Below are 18,655 nucleotides of genomic sequence, written 5' to 3'. Positions count from 1 at the left end.
GGGATGGGTGGTCCTGGGTATACTTTTCACATTTTGAGAGTTTCTTCTCCCCTTTGGTCACATGCATCCAGCTCTGGAAAGATGGCAACCAAGCTCAAGGTTGACCCTGAAGTCTTCTGTGTGTGGCAGAGTCAGGGTGGTGGGGGCTGGCCCTGGCCCTCATGTCCGGGGCTGTTGCCTGTGTTCTTCTGATAGGCCTGGGTCCCGTTGTGACTGACCCCAGAGTTCCTGGGGTAAGGAAGAAGCTGGAGGATGCAGCCTCGCCTATCTTGGGAGCCCAGGGAGGGTGATGTGGGAGCAGCAGGCTTGGGGGGCCAAATCTACATTGACCCACGTACCAGATGGAGTTCTTCATTTCAAGTGTAGGCTTTGAGGAGCCACAGGATGTGCAAAGAAGGTCGTACATGTCTGGTGGAGATTGTGGAGAGGGCATGCCTGAGTCCTGGGACCAGTGCTGGTTTCAGGTTACAGAGGGACTGAGTCCAGACCCCCTCACCCCCCACCACACAAGCCACAACTCCAGTGATATATCAGAGGCAAGTTCATGGTTGGAGCCCCAGCCGGGAAAGGAGAGAGTTCCAGAATGTTCTTAAGAGTCTAGCCATAGGCTCCAGCCACCAGGCACTGGAGAGACCAACTCCAAGTGCCCTGGGGAGCAGTCTGGGCCTGGGGACCTGGGCCCTGTCAGTCTTGCTGGGAGGGTTGTGTGCCCTGCCCAAAGGGTCAGAGCAGCAGGCACAGCCGGTGGTGTTTCTGCCGCTGCGTTTTCTTCAGAGCGCTGAGGGCAACCTTGGCAGCCTCTCGGAAGATGTCCTCTACATTCTCCCGAAACTTGGCAGAACATTCCAGGTAGAGGGCAGCTCGGATCTGTTCGCAGGCACTCTGACCCTGGGTGGGGGGAGGGGCTGGCATTAGATGAGGGGCCTGGAGTTTGGGGCGCTTCCTGACGCCCCCTGGCGGATTTAGGGGCTCAGGCTGAGCTGTGAGGCCTCTCTCCATATCCCAGGCCAGCCCCCACCTGTGTGGCCTGAGGCAGGAGGGCCTGTCTGCTGGGGCCCATGGGCTGCAGCTCCTGTAGGAAGCTCCCGCCCCAGCCTCCCCGCTAACCCCCAGCCTCAGCAGGGAGGCTGAATCCGGATATCTGGGCTGATTTGTTGTGGATGCCAGGGCCTCAAGGCAAAAGGGCTTCCTACAGGCCTCTCCCGTATCGTCTCAAAAGCACAATTTAAGCAACTGAGTTTGCTGTTAGAGTAAAATATACCTTTATTTCTAAAACTTACTAATGCTTATTCCTTTTGATTAAACTTTATTAGTTTTCCTTTGTGTTTCTTTTGTTCTCCCCTTGCCTCACCCAGAAAGCTACCAGATTTGGTGTTGCCCATGATTCGTTGGGTATGGAAAGCCTGCCTTCAAACAAGGCAGTCCCCTCGGGCAGGCAGGATGGGATGGTGGTTCAGGCCCAGACTCAAGCTGGAGGGCCTGGGACGGGACCCCCGCTTCAGGTTAGCTGTGTGAGCCTGGGCGAGTTAGTTAACTGTCCTGGGTCTCCGTTTCGTCCCTGTGAGATGGGGGCTGCTACCCATGCCAGCCTCAGGATTACAAGGATTAAATGAGGTTAACTAATGTAAAGTGCTCAGGTAAGCAGGCCATCAATATTAATGCTTTAAAATTAGTATTTTTAGAATCCTGCTTACTTCTGCTCCCCGAAAGGCCACTAAGGCACCCCAGTTGTAGAACCCAAAGACCTGGGAGATTTTTTGGCCATGGCTATGCCCAGAAACCTGGGCTCCTGGTGGTGGGGTTGAGGGGAGAGAGGGGCCCCTGTCTGACCTGCAAGTAAGTGATGGGCTCCATCTGGGCTGCCCGGAGTTTTCGCAGCTGCTCCTTGTCCTTCCTCAAGTCTGTCTTACAACCAATGAGCACCATGGGGATCCCACGGCAGAAATGGGTGACCTCAGGGAACCACTGTAAAGAAAGACAGTGGCCATCAGGGCTAGGGCCAGATCTGTGGCCCTGTCCCCAGAGGCAGGCAGACTGGGGGGACAGGTCTCACCTTGATGAGGACGTTGTCGTAGCTGGTGGGGTTCATGACATCATAGCAGATGAGCACGAGGTGGGTGTTCTGGTAGGACAGGGGCCGCAGCCGGTCATAATCTTCCTGCCCTGAAACCAGAGAGCAGGTGGGGCTCACCACTTCCTTGTTCACCTGAGTCCCCTGCATGGGCCCAGATGGGCAAGGCATTGGTGACCCTGTGTCTCTAGACCTGTTTCCTCATCTGTAAAACAAGTGGCAGACCAGGCCCGGATGGCAGCAAAGAGTACAAGAGATAAAACCCATGCAGTGCTCAGAACTAGGCATTATTACAAGGCAAGTGCTGGAAAAATGGATAGCGATTATGCCATGATAATTACCGCCACCCTCTGTCCTCGCCCTGGTGCTCAGGCTGAAAGTGAGAACTCTGAAGCCAGATCCCTCGTCTCTCCCAAAGATTCAGACCAGTCAGGCTGGGCAGGCCCAAGTCACGGCAGGTAATGCTGGAGAGTGCTGGCTGCAGGGAGGGGGACCCCACACAGCAGCTGTCAGCCCTGCTGTCCATCAGTCTCACCTGGAGGAAATGAACATGCCTGGTATTCAGCCCCTCCCCAGCACCAAGTGAACTAGAACCCAAGGCTGGGCTTGTGCAATGGAGGGTTTTCTTAAAATTTTTAGTAATTTTTTATATTGACAATTTCAAGCTTACAGAAAAATTTCAAAAAAAAGAACTCACATACTCTGATGAACTATTTACATTTTGTCCCACCTGCTTTATCTGTATGTAACATTTCTAAACTACATGAGGTAATTGCAGACACTTGGCTTCTTTAAACAGGGATAGTTCGGCATTGATTTCCTAAGAACAAGAACACTCTCACCCCAGTACGTTTGTCAAACTCAAGAAACCAAATCCACAGGCCATATGCAGATTTCACCAATAATGTCCTGCAGTAGTTTTTTTCCCTGTCCAGGAGCAGGCCGGGGGTTATATGCTGTGCTGTCATCATGTCCCGGTATTTCTGAAAAACTCCCACAGTTCTCCCACAGAGAACTAAGAGGCTTGCAGGCTCATTGGCAAATCCCCCAAAACCTCTGCAAAGGCCCAGTGACCTTTCTTTCATAAGCTCAGAATCCAAACAGGAGACCCAGGAACCTACCTCCTGCCCCACCCCTCCCTCTAGCATGACGGTGCCTGGGTGGCACCAGCCTGCTCTCCACTCTAGTCCCTCCTTGCCAAAGGCCTCTCAGGATAAGTTGGTCTCTCCGCTGAGCATGGACAAGCTACGTCTTGTTCTGAGCCCCTCACTGATGATGGGATGGCCACCCTCTCCCTTCCCACTGGAACCCCACTGGTATGCAGTGAATGGCATCCACAGTTATGACCATGGCTGGGCCAGAAGGATTGGCCATGCTGTCTTTCAGCCAAATTCCCCACAACACTGGAGAAGGGGTGAAAGGTAGTCAGGGTTCAGCACGCTAAGACCTTCCTGCTCTCATCTCCACAAAGCTGAAGAAATGATGTAAGACAGTGGGAAGGTAACCAGCCTGGCATGCTATTCTAGCCCATCTCCCCTTTTTCCAAGCATTTCCCCAAACTGTCCCCACTCCAGACCCCTGTCCATGCCTTTCTAGACCGGTGCTGTCCGATAGGGTAGCCATTAGCCCAGTGTGGTTATTTAAACTAATTAACATCAAAAATTCAGGTTCTCCATTGCAATAGCTGCATTCCAAGTGATTGAATGCCACGCCAGGGTAGTGGCTTCTCTAATGGGCAGCACAGATGCAGAACAGTTCCATCATTGCAGTAAGTCCTATTGAACAGCATCCTTATCCAAGCCACCATCAGTCTCTCCTGTCACCTCTGCCCTGGTCTGCTGCTGCCCCTCACTGAATCCATTCTCTACCTGGCAGATGGATCTTAAAACACAAGTAAAATCCTGCCTCTCTCCCCTCAACTGAAACACCTTCAATGGCTCCTTCTTACCCTCCGTATAAAATCTAAACATCTCCCAGTTGTCCATATGAGCTGGCCCCTAAGGGCCCTGACCTCATCTCCCTCCCTCCACACCCCCTCACTCACTGGTCCAGCCAGGGTGGCCTCCTTGCTGTTTCTCACACCCACCAAGAACTTAGGCTTCAGAGCCTTTGTATTTGCTGTTGCCCATACCTGGAATGCCTTTCCCTTATCTTTTCCCCATTTTCTTCCTAGCATTTTTATTTTGAACATTCAGACTGACTATGCATATGATTGCCTTTTTCAGGATAATTGCCTTCTCTCTACTACTTAATACCCTCTTATATGTTTTACACTTTTTATAGTGCTTTTGCCTATGAATGATTAAAAAATCTTTATACCCATCACCTGATGTGCTAGTCAGGAAACTTATGAAGAATACTCCCATTTATATGAGTTTCAGGGAAATGAAGTGACTGGCCTGTAGTCACTGAATCAGGGACTGAGCCAGGACTCAACCCAGTTAACCCAATTCCAAGCTGAGTGTTCCTTCTGCTGAGCCTCCACAATGCTGTGTTCTGCTTTGTATTGTGCAAAAATAGGTCTGGGCCTCTACAATGCAATGATGTGGCTCATAATTCCAGCATAACATATATCCTCATTCCCTTTAAGAAATATGGCAGGAGTGGACAAGTAGAGGTACAGGGCCCATAGTGTCCCAACACCGCCTCTAGCCCAGTGATTTCTGAGAGGCTGTCCCTCATCAAGAGAAGCCCGCCCTGCTTGTCTGCTGTCTGGACTCAGGATTCTTTGGTTCTTGCCTGTCTCCCATGGACTGTTAGCACCCCAAGGAGAGGAATCACGTCTGTCCTTAAAAATAATTCCTTGCTCCTGGTAGGTGTCTAGTCACTACTGGCTGGGTGTTATCTTGAAGTTGTTCAGATGCAGCAGGGACGAGGCCTGAGATGTGCCACTGGGTTTAGCAATTCCGGCTTGGGATGATTTCAGCGGAAGTCAGGCTGCAGCAGGTTGAAAGAGGAAGTCAGACCTCTCTTGCTCCCCCTTGGGGCCTCCATCTTTGCTGTTGCCTCTTCTAGAAGGCTCTTCTCAGACACCGACATGGCTCACTCCCTCCTTTCCTCAGGTGTCTGCAGAAATGTCACCTCCTCCGAGAGAACTTTCCTGACTGCTCTGAAACAGCAGCCTCCTTTGCAGTCTGTTTCATGACCAACTGTGGCTGTGCTTTTCTTCTAGGATTTTTCTGGGTAATTTGGTCTCCCACATGAGGACGTATGACCCTGCTGGGTAAGTGCTTGATGAATGTAAGTATAATGACAATCTCCATGGCCTCCAGCATTCTCAAGGGCATTTCATTTCCATCACCTGGGTTAATTTAAGCAGGCACCCTGGGAGGTTGGGCTGGGCAGGGAAAGTTCTTCCTTTTAGGTGCCCACGTGGCTGAGGAGGGCCCTTTTCAAGGTCATAGACAGGCTTCCTGTGAACTAGAGCATCAACTCAGTCCCACCTTCAAGGTCAGCTGCCTGCCAAGCCACTCTATAAGTGCCAATCCTCCCAGGAAGCCTTCCCCAGCCTTCCCAATTGGGAATTAATCTCTGGACCTCAGTTTCCTCATCTGTGAAATGGATGTGTGAGAAGCAAGTGAGCCTTGATGACAATAATAATAAAAATGGTTAGTATTAACAGTATCTATCAACAGTGCTCACCCATTATATGCCAGGTCCCATTCAAAGTCCTTTACCTCACTGACTCATTGTTACTCATCTTTTCCCCAGCCTATAAGGTAGGGCCATTGTTATCCCCATTTTACAGATGCAGAAATTGAAGCACAGAGGGGAAGTGACTTGCCCAAGGTCACAAAGCTAAGGGGAAGCTCTCTGTAAATGTCAGAGTAACAGAGGCAGGGCTATTGGGATGCCTCTCTCAGGCCACCCCAGAGGGTAGGGAGTGGTCCTTGCCCTGTAAGCCCCCGCTCTGACTAGGAGAGGACAAGGCTGCCAACACAGGCAGGCAGACACAGAGACTGACTCTAGGAGGAGATAAGCAGCCAATCTCTTCCTCCAGGTTGCCTTCTTGATTGTGCCTGTGTCAACTTTCCCCAGGATTCAGTGCAGGCTTCCATGTGGGGACCAGGCCTGCAGGTAATGGACTTCTTGCAGTCTCCTTGGGAGGGTGCAGTGTCCTAGACACCTCTCCCCTGTGAGTCAGGAGAGCCAGGCTCCCCTCAGACTCATGCTCCATGACCTTGGCACCTTCCCTCTCTGGGCCTCAGTTTCCTTATCTGGAAAAGGGGGTGATAACCCTGCCCCTGATACTGAAGGTAAAGGACTTGTCGGCTGAGCAATGCTGGACAAAGGTGAGGAACTGCTACTATGGTTACCATTGAAATAGAAACTTGCAAGGGCCTGGGGCCAGGGTGGGGGTTTCTAACCCCTGATCTTTGGACCAACAAGTTTTAGGGGGCCTCCTAGCCACAAGGTGATGCTGTTACCCTCCATTTATCCACATTTACTATTTACTAACATTTACCTACTGCGAAGGCTTAAAGGGGCCAAGTCAGGTGACTTCCTGGAGGCTCTCAGGGGTCCTACTCTAGCCTCTGCAAATGGGCTTGAGAGGTAAAAAAGCCCCAGAGTCATGTGTGAAAGGATGCATTTGTTTCTGGCCAGGAAAGGACATCTGGGCCATGGCTCCCCTTGAAGCCACCCATCTTCCTGAAGTTGACGGTGTTTTGCGGCTAGGAGGAAGTGAGGCTCTTGCTTCGCCTGAGAGTATTTACTTTGTGGGAAGAAGCTTTGCTACAGCAGGCAGTCTGGGGTGGCGGTCATCTTTCCTGGGGTCACTAAGGCCCAGAGCTGGGTTGAGGACAGAGAGTGTCATCAGGCTACAGTGGTCTCCAAATCTGCTGGAGGACACACACAGGGCAGGTGGTTCCCAGCTCCGGCAAGGGTGTTGCTCAGGGGAGGGGTGCAGGCAGCATGAGAAGAGGAAGCTGCCAGAAGCAGAACCCATTTTTAGTGGTGCTATTGGGGTCTGCCCACCTGCGTACCCTCCCGAGACAGGGGTTTGAGACAGCTCAGCCGGAGCTGAGCCCATGATCTGACTGACCCACAGCCTCCAGGGCTCCTGGCCACCCATCTCTTCCCTGATCCTTGTCTTAGCAACTCCTTTGCTTCATTTCCTACTGCTCACTTCTTAGGCTGGGGCAGGGACCACAGCCACCCTCCTCTCTGGCACCCCCCACCCTCCACTCCCTCCTGTGACACCCAACCCTGCACCCCACCCCAGGCCCAGATAGCTCTGTCTCTAGTTGGTGTCTTAACATCCCACCTCAGCTGCCTCCCCTCTGCCCAGGAAACGTCAGCCCTCACCACAGCTTCCTGCCTGAGCTGCCAGGGCTGGGAGGCTGCTAGGGCAATGGGTGCTCATGGCCCCCGCCCCCCATCACCTTTGAGCACCAAAGCCCTTCACCGCTCCCTTCACCCTCCCATCCCTGCAGTGTCTGCAGCTGCTTCCACAGGATGGAGATAAGCAGCCTGACTGACCTCCCACACGGACTCCTGTGGCCAAGGTCCCAGAGAGTCAGCCTCCAGGGTCCACCCTTGTCTCACTGCTCTGGTCACCAGTGGTTGGTTGGAAAGATGCTACCTTCTACCCCTTTCCCCCAGGGTCTAGGCCATCAGGTTCTAGAACTTTCTACAACAACCTTTACCAGACTCATCTCCAGCTGGGCAGCTCCCCTCATCCTCTTAGTCTGTCTTTTTTTAGTTGGTCACCCGGCTGTTTTTTCCACCACTTTCTGCTGATATCTGAACACCCGTAGGTGGTGGGGACGAATCTCATCACCTTTTTCACCCTGGCCCTCTTCCAGGGGCATCTCTGTATCCAGATTTATTTTTCATTCATTCCACAAGCCTCTCTCTAGGCCAAGCACTGTGCTGGGCACTGGTGTATGGAAGAGGAACAACCTAGTCTGTCACACTCCTCCTGACAGTGGGGCACCCTTGAGGGTGCAGCCATGTTTCTTCCTCACTGAGTGTCCCCCCTTGGGCCATCCTGCTGACTGTGGGGCCATTCTACTCCCACTGGGGCACCCCTGGGAGGTTCAAACCCCAGCTCTGCTGTTCTGCAGCTAGGAGAGTCCTCTTTCCCTTGTAGGTAGGGGCCTGCACCACGCCCTAGCAGGCCACGTGTTCAGAAGAACAGTCTTGTGCTTGAATGACTGGAGATTAAAAAAATCATAACGACAACACTTAGCAAGCCCTTTCCTGTGCTGAGTGCTGGGATCTGACTTAATCCTCACAACTGTTTTAGACCTGATTACAAATGAGGAAACTGAGGCCTGGGTGTCCCTGAGGACACAGCCAGGGAAGCTGGCATCAAAGTAGGGGGTAGGAAATGGTGGGTGGGATCATCACTGCCCCAATGATTGCATGCTCCTGGTGATGCTGGCATGGCACCCCTCCATCCCACCCATGGCAGCTCACTGTAAACCCTTCCTTTCACTGAGTAGAAGCTTTCCAGAGTCTCCGCAAGACAATCTGCTCTGATGCTGATTGTCTTTGACACGGATGTTCTTTGAGCAGCTTTCTCTGGGTGAGGCCAGACAGTGGTCCCTATGCCGGGTCTGAGTGGGGAGGCTGTCCTGGACAGTGAACCTGAGATCTACAGGAGAGGCTCTGAGGACAAAGGAAGGAGGAGAGAGCAAAACAGCCTCCTGACTGTTCCTGCCCTACCAGCACTCTGCCCACAATGTGGTTCAGAACCTGCCCTTCCCTGGGTCCTGGGTAGCACACAACACAGTTTTACTGCTCTTGGGGCCATACCCTTGGGAATCTCTTAGAAGTCCATGGCTTTCCCAGTTCATGGGGCTGGAGGCATGGCCTTGTTCTGGGGGTGGCCCTGGGGGGCCCTAATCCAACAAGAGGGTCCTCAGAGGCCACTGTGGCAGGTATCAGCAAAGCCTGCCTAAGTCAAGAAGGCAGGAGGGGGTGCTGGGCAGCCCATTTTCTGATTCTCTCTGGGGTGGAATGAGAGATGCTCCTGGCAGCCTTAGAGAGAGAGAGAGAGAGAGAGAGAGAGAGAGAGAGAGAGAGAGAGAGAGAGAGAGAGAGAGAGAGAGTGTGTGTGTGTGATACACACAAGGCTTGGCTGCAGGGAAAGGGGCTCCTGATGACATGGTTCCACGCAGGTCACTGAACACTGAGTCATGGAGGATGGGTGAGGCTCCAGCTAGGGATCCTAACCTTTGCTCCCCAATGTTGATTCAGCTGGGTGGGGGGGGCAGAGCAGGATGGAAGCTCCTGCAGGCAGGCCCCCCTCCAACGAGAGTTACAATCCTTCCACTGACTATACTCCTTCCCATCTATCCCCCAACAGCAGGGACTCTGCTGACTCTGATGCATTAGCATAAATCCACTTGCATTAGATGCTACAGGTGGCAGAGAGAACCTTATTTTGGACCTACATTCCCTAGACCTTTTTTCCTTCTTTAGCGCCTGGTTTCTTCCCAGGGAACCAGGAAGACAAGGAATTGTAGCCACAGAATCCCGAAACATGGGCTCAAAACTGTAGACCACTGAATTCCAGACCCATGCACTGTAGCTGGTGGAATCCCAGAAGGGTGGACTCAGAACTTCCATCCACAGGACCCTGGAGCCTCAGGATTGTCCCCCATGGAATCCTGGGGTCACAGGCTCTATCTATAGTACATTCTAGAACCGAAGGACTCAGAAACACAGCCCATGGAATCCTAGCATCAGGGGATTCAAATCTGCAGCCTACAGAATCTTGACACCACAGCGTGTAAGACACGAAAGCCTGGGACTATGGGAAACAGAAGCACAGCCCACGTCTTTCTAGAACCGCAGGAGAGGAACGAAGCTGTGTGTTCTTAGCATGTCAGGTCTCAGAGGGTGTCCAGGAGCTCAGCTCACCCAAATACCCTCGTTTACATTGGGCAAATGAGACACTCTAAGCTCCCAGGGTCACCCAGCCAGCGCCCCTCCGAGGCCCCCAGGAATAAGATGGCAGGACCCCGCAGAGGTTGCCGTGCGGGGGTGGGGATGCCAGGCGGGGGAATCCTTCAGGCGGACCCCAGGAACTCTCGGCGCGCAGGCGCACTCACCGGCGGTGTCATACAGGTTCAGGGTCACCTCCTTGCTGCCCACGGTCACGCTGGCCGAGTACTTCTCGAACACGGATGGAGCGTAGTGCTGTCGAAGAAGGGGTCGGGTTGGTTCTTAAGGGCTGCGGCGGGGGCCCAGGACCCACCTGAATTCTCCTTCCACTTTGATCCCATCAGGTTCAGCCCCCACATTCCGCTGGGCTCGGGAATTCCCCCGGGGGCTCCCTGGGGTGACGGCTGCCTCTGGGCGCAGGATGCCGGGGAGCCGAAGTCCAGGCTGCGGTCGCAGGTGTAGGGCCGTCCCTAGCCCCCAGTGGTCCCAAGTCCGTCCCCCACCCCAGCCTGACTCCCTTCATACCCCCAGCGGGCCTCACCTCGGGGAATGATCCCTGGCTGTACACCATGAGCAGTGAAGTCTTGCCGCAGCCGCCGTCGCCCACGACCACGATCTTAAGTTCCTTCCTACCCGGGCCCGGGCCAGGGGCCCCAAGGGTGTTCATGGCCCGGAGCCCGCAGCACTGACTACGGCGCGCCGGGCAGAGCGCTGGGGCTGAGAGCTCCGGGGCGGGGAAGGGGGCGGACTCGGGGGGGTGGAGCTAGGAGAGGTCCAGTCCCTTCCAGCAGCCGCCGCCACCGCCTCCGCCAGGCAGCCACCCGGCCCACCTCCCACCCTCAGTTTCCTTCCTGATAGGGTCTTGGCTCAGGGCGTTACCTCTCATTCTCAGGGAAACTGAGGCAACCGAGAAACACAGTGCTCAGCCGCAAGCACATATCTCACCCTTCCCTGGAGCGTTAGAGCGCGCCCCCGACCCCCAAGATCAGATAATTTCCGTGGCTCCTTGCCTGGTACCCCGATTGGCAGGCTCCGCCTTCTGGCAGGGACCCTCTGATTGGCCGGCTCGGCCTCCCCCATCGGACAGGGACACTTTGATTGGCAGGCTGTACCAGCACCAGGGTTCCAGGAGCCTTGCTCCCAAGCTCTGGGGAAAGCCTGCAGCTTTGCTCTGCCCCAGCTGTCTGGGCAAGTCCATCTCTGACCTGGTTTACTACAACAGGTAGGTTGGTGGTGCCAACGAGGATGCTGGAACGAGAGTCGTGTCTGCCCTCCTGGTCTGGCCCTCCGAGCGCCCATGCAGGTGCAGGTTGCGGGTGGAAAACAGCGGTTCCGCCCACCTACCCCTCCTTCTCCCTAGGGGCGCAAGGTGGCTGTCTGGCGCCCTCTGCCGGACAACTACCTAAGCGCAAGCGGCTTGGGGAGCAGGTGGGCGGTCCCGAATACCCTTTCCGGGGGTGTTTCCCCAAACCACTTGGGCGGGAGTCTCTTTATAGCGGGAGCCGGAGGCTTGAGCCCAAGATACCGTCGGGGAACAGACTGGGTAGGCTTGAGTAGATCTAAGGGGATCAGCTGGGCCCCTCCCTCCATTTTGGACACTGATAACCCTTACCCGCAAGCCGAAATTTGTGTTCTCTGGCCAGCAGCCACATATCCTTCATCCCACGGATTTTCATCAGTTCCCCCAGTCCCTGGTCACAACGGCTACTTGAGCACTCACTATGAACAAGTACTGTGTGGCAGCTGGCCGAGACCAACCCTGCCCTCCATCCCTTCTTTTCTTGCGACCCTGGGCTTCTTTGCAGGACCCAGGTTAATGGTCAGGAGTGGCAGGGGACCCCTGGAGACGGTGTGCAGCAGCCATGCAGTGGGGCATGGCCAAGTGAGAAAGTCAGGTAGTTTAAGCGGGGGTAGAACTTCTGGTAGTTCCCTCAGAGAGGGAATGGTGTGACTCAGAATTTTTTTTGATCCCACCGTACTCCGAAGTTTCCCAATTTTCAAGTTCCCAGGAAAGATCAGTAAATTTACTTCAGGGAGGAAATTGCCAACGGGGCAGTACCATAAATGTGGGGTCGTTTTGCAGCGAATGTAAGGCAGGGCCTAACCACCAGAGGGCAGCAGGGTTCGCCAATTGAAGCCCAACCTTGTTGCCCGGCAGAACCCAAACACCCCTGGAAAAATTTACAGCCATTCCTTTTTTTGCAACACAAATTTATTGAGAGGCAATTGTGTTCCTGCCTATAAGAAGCTGAGTCTTGGAGAAAGTCCAGAGTTTGAAGATGTGAACAGTTTAGATCTGTGGGGTTCGGGCAAGGTTGAGCTCTGTGGCATGTACCAACTGGCAGTGTTGGGAGGGTGGGCCAATGGAAGGAGGATGGGTACCCAGCCTGGACAGAGGTTCTGAAGTGGCTAGAGAATAAGTGAGGCTTCACGCGGTTGTCAAGGTACCCGGAGTTAGATCAGGGACAGCCTGGCTGCCAGGCTCAAGTGGGGTGTTGGCATTAGGGAGCCAGCCAAAACTAGGCCCTCAAGGTCTCTCCTGTAACTAGGGAGGAGCTGTGACTGGCTGGTGCAACCTGGGGAAAGAGGGCACTTGGTCTAGCGACATGTCAGTAGTAAGGCTCCCCAGGACTACAGCAGGGGAGAGAAGCCAAGCCAGGATGGAGGGACTATTCCCAAGGAGAGAGGGCAGAAGGGGACTTTTGAGTGAGGCAGGGGGCCACTTACCTTTGCAGCCAGCCCCAGGCCTGACCTCAAATAGGGACCCTGAAGCTCAGAGAGGGAAGCTACCTCATCTGGGAGGGACCTGGGGAGAATTCCTTCCTGTAGGAGGGCCACCCCATTCTGAGCAAACTGTGTCACCTGAATCCAACTTAGCTGCACGAGCCCACAGGAGGGCTCCTGATTTTCCTCAAAATCTTCAGACCTCAGTTTCCACTTACTCCATCTGAGAAATGGGGTTGCAATTTTGACTTAAGACAGAACAAAGGACTTACATAAAACTGAGGGAGAGGAAAAGGAAAAGTGAGTCTTCTCAGCATTCCGAGGTCCAGGAAGACCAGCTGACACTGGCCTCAGCCCATCCACCCACCCCTGCCTGGCCAAGAGGCTGGCAGAACCCTAGCCCCACTGAGCCTAGAATGTGTTTGATTTGGACCCAATTCCAGTGGTGGTGTTGGATCCAGGATGGATCTATACATAAAAATACCTAGGAGCCAGGCCAGCTGCTCTGAGCCTCCTCAGAAGCAGCTGGGCCAGGGCAGGCCAGCTGAGGAGCTGGGCATGCCAACACACCCAGGGATACCTGCTCCCTTACCTGGGAGATGTTCTGAGGACCCATGTAATTTGCTTCCTATTCACTGGGAATTCCTAGAGAGATTTAGGAGGGCAAATTGGTTCTTGCCAAAGAGCTGTTGAACACAGAAGCTTAGGGGAGCTGACCAGGTGGCATTTGTGAGGTGAGTGCATTTGGCCTGTGCCACAGTGATGCCAACTGAGCACAGGAGATAAGTAGGGGGGCCAGATTCACTTCTGTTTTGTTAAGCAAAGTCTGGCCAGCACAGGTCACTGTGGGAAGTTAGTAACAATTCTAATGGCTTCTACTTTCCCAGTGCTTCAGAATACTTTGAGAGGTAACTACGCACCTGAAATATCATCCACTCCAGGTGAAACAGAGCCTTCCTGTTCTGTGAGGTCCTAGAGATGAGAGATGGTCAAGAGTAGCCTCAGAAGTCAAGGACTTTCCCCAAGTCACCCCTCAGCACTTTGGGGGTGGGGGTCCACTGATCAAGTACAAAAATGCTCCCCTCACAAGGCCAGACTTAGAAAACAGCTCAAATGATCATCAACCAACTTCTTCCTCTTGGTTCACATGGGGAGGTCTGGCCTCCCAGAGGGGTGGGAACTTGCTGACATCCACAGCCAGCACTGGACACAGACAGTGGCCAAGACAGAAGGGTGCTTCTCTCCACAGCAGAGACTGGGTCAACACCCAGAGGGGCCAAAAGTCATGTTCCACGATGGGCCGGAAGAGGCGGGACCCTGGCGTCCAGTAGTAAAGCAGGTCCAGCCACCTCCTAGCGCCCAGGGCCTCCCTTCCGCTGGCGTGGCCCTCTCCAGGCAGCCCTCACAGCAGCGCCAGGAGCGGCCCCGCCCCCAGATCCCTGCACGACCAGGGGCGGGGCGGGGCGGGGCCACCCTCTGGGCGGGGGTATCAGCAGCTCAGGAGAGGGCTGGCTTGCCGCTCCCTGCCCCAGGGGGTTGGGGTTGGTGACAAAGAGGTAGGAAAAGGGAGAAAGAGAAATGGTAGCGGGGAGGAGACACTTCTCCCTTCTAAGAATCACACCCAGACCACAGTTTAGCACCTTATTGCTCCCTAATTGGTCTGAGGGCTGAGTGGAGAAACTGGCTGTAACCCTCCAGGATGCAGGGAGGGGAAGATATAAATTATTTCACTATCCAATGCCCAAAGGAGATAAAGACCCCTAGCCCAGAGACCCCCCCAGGACTCTATCCAAGGGAATTCAGGACCTGGGGAGAACTGCCTCCCCAGAACCCTCAGGGGCAGAACTGTCAGGTGAGGACACCAGTGGCTGAGTGTAATTTAAACCTCAGGTGGTTTGGGGGCAGTGTGGAAGGAGGTAAGAGGCTCACAGGATACTAATGTGGGCCTCAGCAAATTTTACACAGTGCTTTTCCCCATCCCTTCCCCCACCCCAGGTTGGGGGAAGTGTGGTGCCCCGTGCAGTGGGGTGCATCCCCTTCTCCCCGGAGAACGACAAAATGGACCAACCCCAGCTTATCTGGGACTTGGAAGAGCCTCAGAAGGCCCAGGTATGGTGGCCAACAGCACCATGCCAGCTACTTTCAACCAGCTTCCACAGCTGCCAGGCAGTGATGCCAGCAGACAGCTGGCATGGGAGGGAGCCCAAAATAACCCAGACAGCTGGGGTGAGGGGGGTGCCATGGACAGTGCCGCTGGGATGGAAGTCAAGACACCTGGAACCCTGTCCTGGCCACTGGTGGCTGCCTCATGACCTTGGGTGTGTCACTTCTACTCTGGGCTGCCGTGTGTGTGTCCTCCCCTCCCCCCAGATCATGACCTGATCCTGGGAACAGTCCGTGGAGCTGGGGGCAGGCCACCATCTGACTCAAACTGCACAGGAGGAAAAACTGGTGCTGGCTTGCAGCCTACAGAAAACCAGTCTTCCCTTTTGCCCTGAAGCTTTGCCACGTGCTTGGGGGGTGGGTGGGGGTGGACTGGAGGGAGGAGCTCCAAGATAGCCCTGCCCCCACTACCGGCAGCCACGTGGAAATGAAGGCCAAATAGAGAGAAGCCTGAACAGGAGGCAGCCCTTTAATCACACTTAATCCTGCCACCACCCTGCCACCATTACACAGGAAACTAGCCTAAGGTCGCCAGCACAGCTAAGACTCAAACCCACAGCAGCCTTAGAGCGTCCCTTGATTAAGCACTAAGATGCCTCAACAAAATCTCTAGGTAAGCCCTATGGGGCCCCCAAACCTCAGTCTAGCCCTCAGTGGGGTAAAAGTGGGCATGGCAGATCCAACACAGAAGCCAGACCTTGGCCCCAACGGGGGAGGCTGCCTCGATCTGTGGCACCTAGACCCAAATGGTTCATCAAAGTAATCACAAACTAGCTATCACATGGGGGAGGGGTCAGAGATCAAGGGTCACAACCATCTCCACCCGTGGAGCTTCCTGGAGACAGAGAGGATGGGAAACTGTGCGCAGTCAACTTGTGTTAGGGGAGTAAGAGATTTGTCATCACGACGGGGCAGAAGTGTGTGCCAAGCACTGACCTCCAGGATTCAAGCCCATGAGCTTGGTCTTCCTAACTACACCCTAGGTGTTACCCAGCCCAAAGATTCTCAAAATGTGTCCCCAGATGACAGCATCAGCTTCACCTGTGAACTTGTTGGAAATTTCAAGTTCTCAGACCCCTACATACTCAATAAGAAACAAGGACAAGGACCAGACCCAACCCCAACCCCCGTGATATGGGTGTAGACTCAGGGCTGAGAATCACTGACCTAGACTCATCGTACAGATGGGGAAACGAGTTCAGAGACCGTGCAGCTTATGCAAGTTTATAGCAGGTAAATGGGTAGCCAGGTTTTAAATTCTGACTAGAAACAGGGTTCTTTGGGGGAGGTGAGAAAACTGCAGGAATTCCCTGGAAGTGGGAGAAGAATCAAGAAACCTCTTTCTCAGGAAGCTGGCCCAGCTTCTGTTCTTCACCTCCCTAGCAGCCAGACACCAGAGGGGAAGGGGCCGCTCACGCAGTCACCCCACATGCCCCCGCTGGGGGCCGGAAGGGAGGGCCAGAGCAGGGCGGGGCTTCCTAGCAGCTGACTGTGCCTTTCTGAAGAGGCATCCAGTGCCCTCCCCCCACCACAAAGCACACAACTGGGAAATACTTGCAAGTGCAGCCTCTTCTATGCTGCTAAATACGGCAGAGAACTGCACGCCCCAAACTCTGTTGACAACAGAAGCTGACAGGCAGGGACGGATGGACCAAGCAGGCCCAGCAGGCGGCCGATTTCACACACACAACCCCACACATCTGCGTGGGGGAGGGGCTGCAGAACCAGCCTAGCGGGTTTGGGGTGCCCGCCCTCCCTGGGCTCCAGGCCAAAGCCCCCCAAATCTCCCTCGCAGCCTGGTAAAGGGCCCACACCTACCTTAGTGGGCGGATTGTCAGAGTCAAGCTAGACCTGCTCCTGCTGTCCAAGGGAGGACGGTCCACTCTGGGGGTACCGGGCCGTTGCCCCTTCTCCGGCCAAGAGCCTGTGGTTGGGGGGGCGAGTCGGAGGGGTTGTTAGGGGCGTTGGCTACAAACTGGACAGGCTCTCCTTGAGGGTAGGGGAAACCTTACAAATGTCGCCCCCGCTTCTCACCTGCCAAGGTGGCCCTCATTCTGGAACGGGTAGGAGGGGGTGGCTGAGTCACTAAGGTTCAGCCCAGGCGAAAAGCGGCAGGAGGCGACTCATCTGCATTTCCAAAGGCTCGCCCCGACCGCATCCCCTCCCCAAGGAAGGGACGGAGAGCTGAGGGCTTAGCCCAGAGCCCTCTGCGTCTGGGGATCCCGGGAAAGGCCTACGCAGCCTTCCCAGGCGGCCCCAACACCTCGACCTCCCGCCCCCGCCCGCCGCAGCCTCTGGAGCGCCGGGTTGGATGGTGTGACCCGGACGGCCAAACTGGGAGTCGGTGGCCTCCGTGAAGGCCTCACACCCAAAGTGGAAACAAAGGGCCCCTCCGCCCCTTGCGCTCGTCTCTCAAAGAGCGCTTGGGAGCCAAATATGGGCGCCGAGGCCCAGGGTCAGTCCGGGCAGCCGAGGAGGCTTCCGCGGGCTCCGGAGGAGTCGGGGCCCTGATCGGCCCCGTGGCCCTTGGCCACAGGCTCCCGAGCGGGAGGGAGACGGAAAAGCACCCGCGTCCCAGCAAACGGGCGAGGCCGCCTCGTGCCTGCGGGGGCCCCCCGAGTCGGGCGCGGAGCCCGAGGCGGCTTCGGAACCCGAGCTCACCGTCGAGGCCTCCCCAGCCAGGGGCGTCCACGCGGGTGGAAGCCTGACCGCGGGCGGCGACACGCCGGCCTCCCCTCCCCCCGGCCGCCACCGCCTCCCTCCTCCCTCCTCCCGCCCGGCGAGCGGCAGCCGCCACCGCCCGAGCCGCGGGCGGCGCGCGAAATGGCGCCCGTCTGGCCGCCTGGCCCGGTGGAGGCAAAGGCGCGGGAGACAGCGCGCGAAGCTCCCGGGCCCGCGGCCCCAGAAACTGCCTCCGCGACCACCCCTCATCGCGGGGCGCTGCGCCGTGCTGGCTCTCGGGGCGCAGCCCGGCCGAGCCACCGCCTGCTCCGGGCTCCCAACGACAACCGGGGAAGGAGGGCGGGAGGAGGAGGAGAGCGGCCGCCATTAGCCGCCGCAGTCCGGCCCGCCCGAGAACCGGACCCCGCCTCGCCTTCGCCCCGACCCCCGGCCCGGACGGCGGCTCTGCTCTGAACCTGAAAATAAAACTCGTGTTTTTGCGAGGGAGGAGCGAGCGCGGCTGGGAGAACAGGCAGCGCTGGGGCTGCAGGCGGGAGAGATGCTGCGTCATGATGGCAACATGGACGCCGGCCTTTGTCCTTTTTTGCTCAGGAAGCGCAGGCGCGCCCGGGAGCCCCAAAAAGCCGGCTTCGGAGTGCAAGCCCCCACAGTAAAAAGGGAAAGAAACCCGAGGCCAGGCGGTAGGGTTTCCTCTTCTTCTGAGCCCCACATCTCCAGAACAGTTTACTTTCTTCTTCCCCCCACCAAAGCACAAACCTAGAAAAGAAAGGGGGACGCGCGCAGGCGGCCCCAGGGATGCCCCAGGTCGCTGGGGAGACCTCGCCTCAGGGGAAGAAGGGGCAAAAGGGTCTGAAGAGCCCTCCGTGCTCCCCCAGCCCTCCCCGAAACAGCTGCCAAACAAAACTCCAGAAACCTCCCCTCAGCTCCCAAACATTTGCAGCTCTTGGCCTGCTCGAAAAAATATTTCCTCGAAGGGGCAAAATACACTTTTTTTTTTTTTACTTACCCCGCTCAGCGCGGTGCCATGGAGTCTGGAAGATCAAGCTGGGTGGAGATTTTGGAGGTGTTATTGTTAAAAACATCTTTTTGGGGGGTTGTTTAGTTGGGAACATTTTGGGC

The 18,655-nt window shown here is 55.6% G+C and overlaps 1 protein-coding gene across 1 annotated transcript; it reads right to left on the bottom strand.

The window, feature by feature from the left end:
• Positions 1–506: 506 nt before the first annotated feature.
• RHOF (ras homolog family member F, filopodia associated) lies at positions 507–10,715 on the bottom strand. The gene is made up of 5 exons (XM_017649352.3): positions 10,509–10,715; positions 10,135–10,222; positions 2,054–2,163; positions 1,831–1,965; positions 507–888 (listed from the first exon to the last, which is right to left on the bottom strand). The coding sequence occupies exons 1-5, from the start codon at positions 10,632–10,634 to the stop codon at positions 724–726; spliced, it is 624 nt and encodes a 207-aa protein (XP_017504841.1). The 5' UTR covers positions 10,635–10,715; the 3' UTR covers positions 507–723.
• Positions 10,716–18,655: the final 7,940 nt, after the last annotated feature.

The sequence above is a fragment of the Manis javanica genome, chromosome 15 (genome assembly GCF_040802235.1).
Source record: "Manis javanica isolate MJ-LG chromosome 15, MJ_LKY, whole genome shotgun sequence".
Classification (NCBI taxonomy): Eukaryota; Metazoa; Chordata; class Mammalia; order Pholidota; family Manidae; genus Manis; species Manis javanica.
This window is presented reverse-complemented; position numbering and strand designations above follow the sequence as displayed.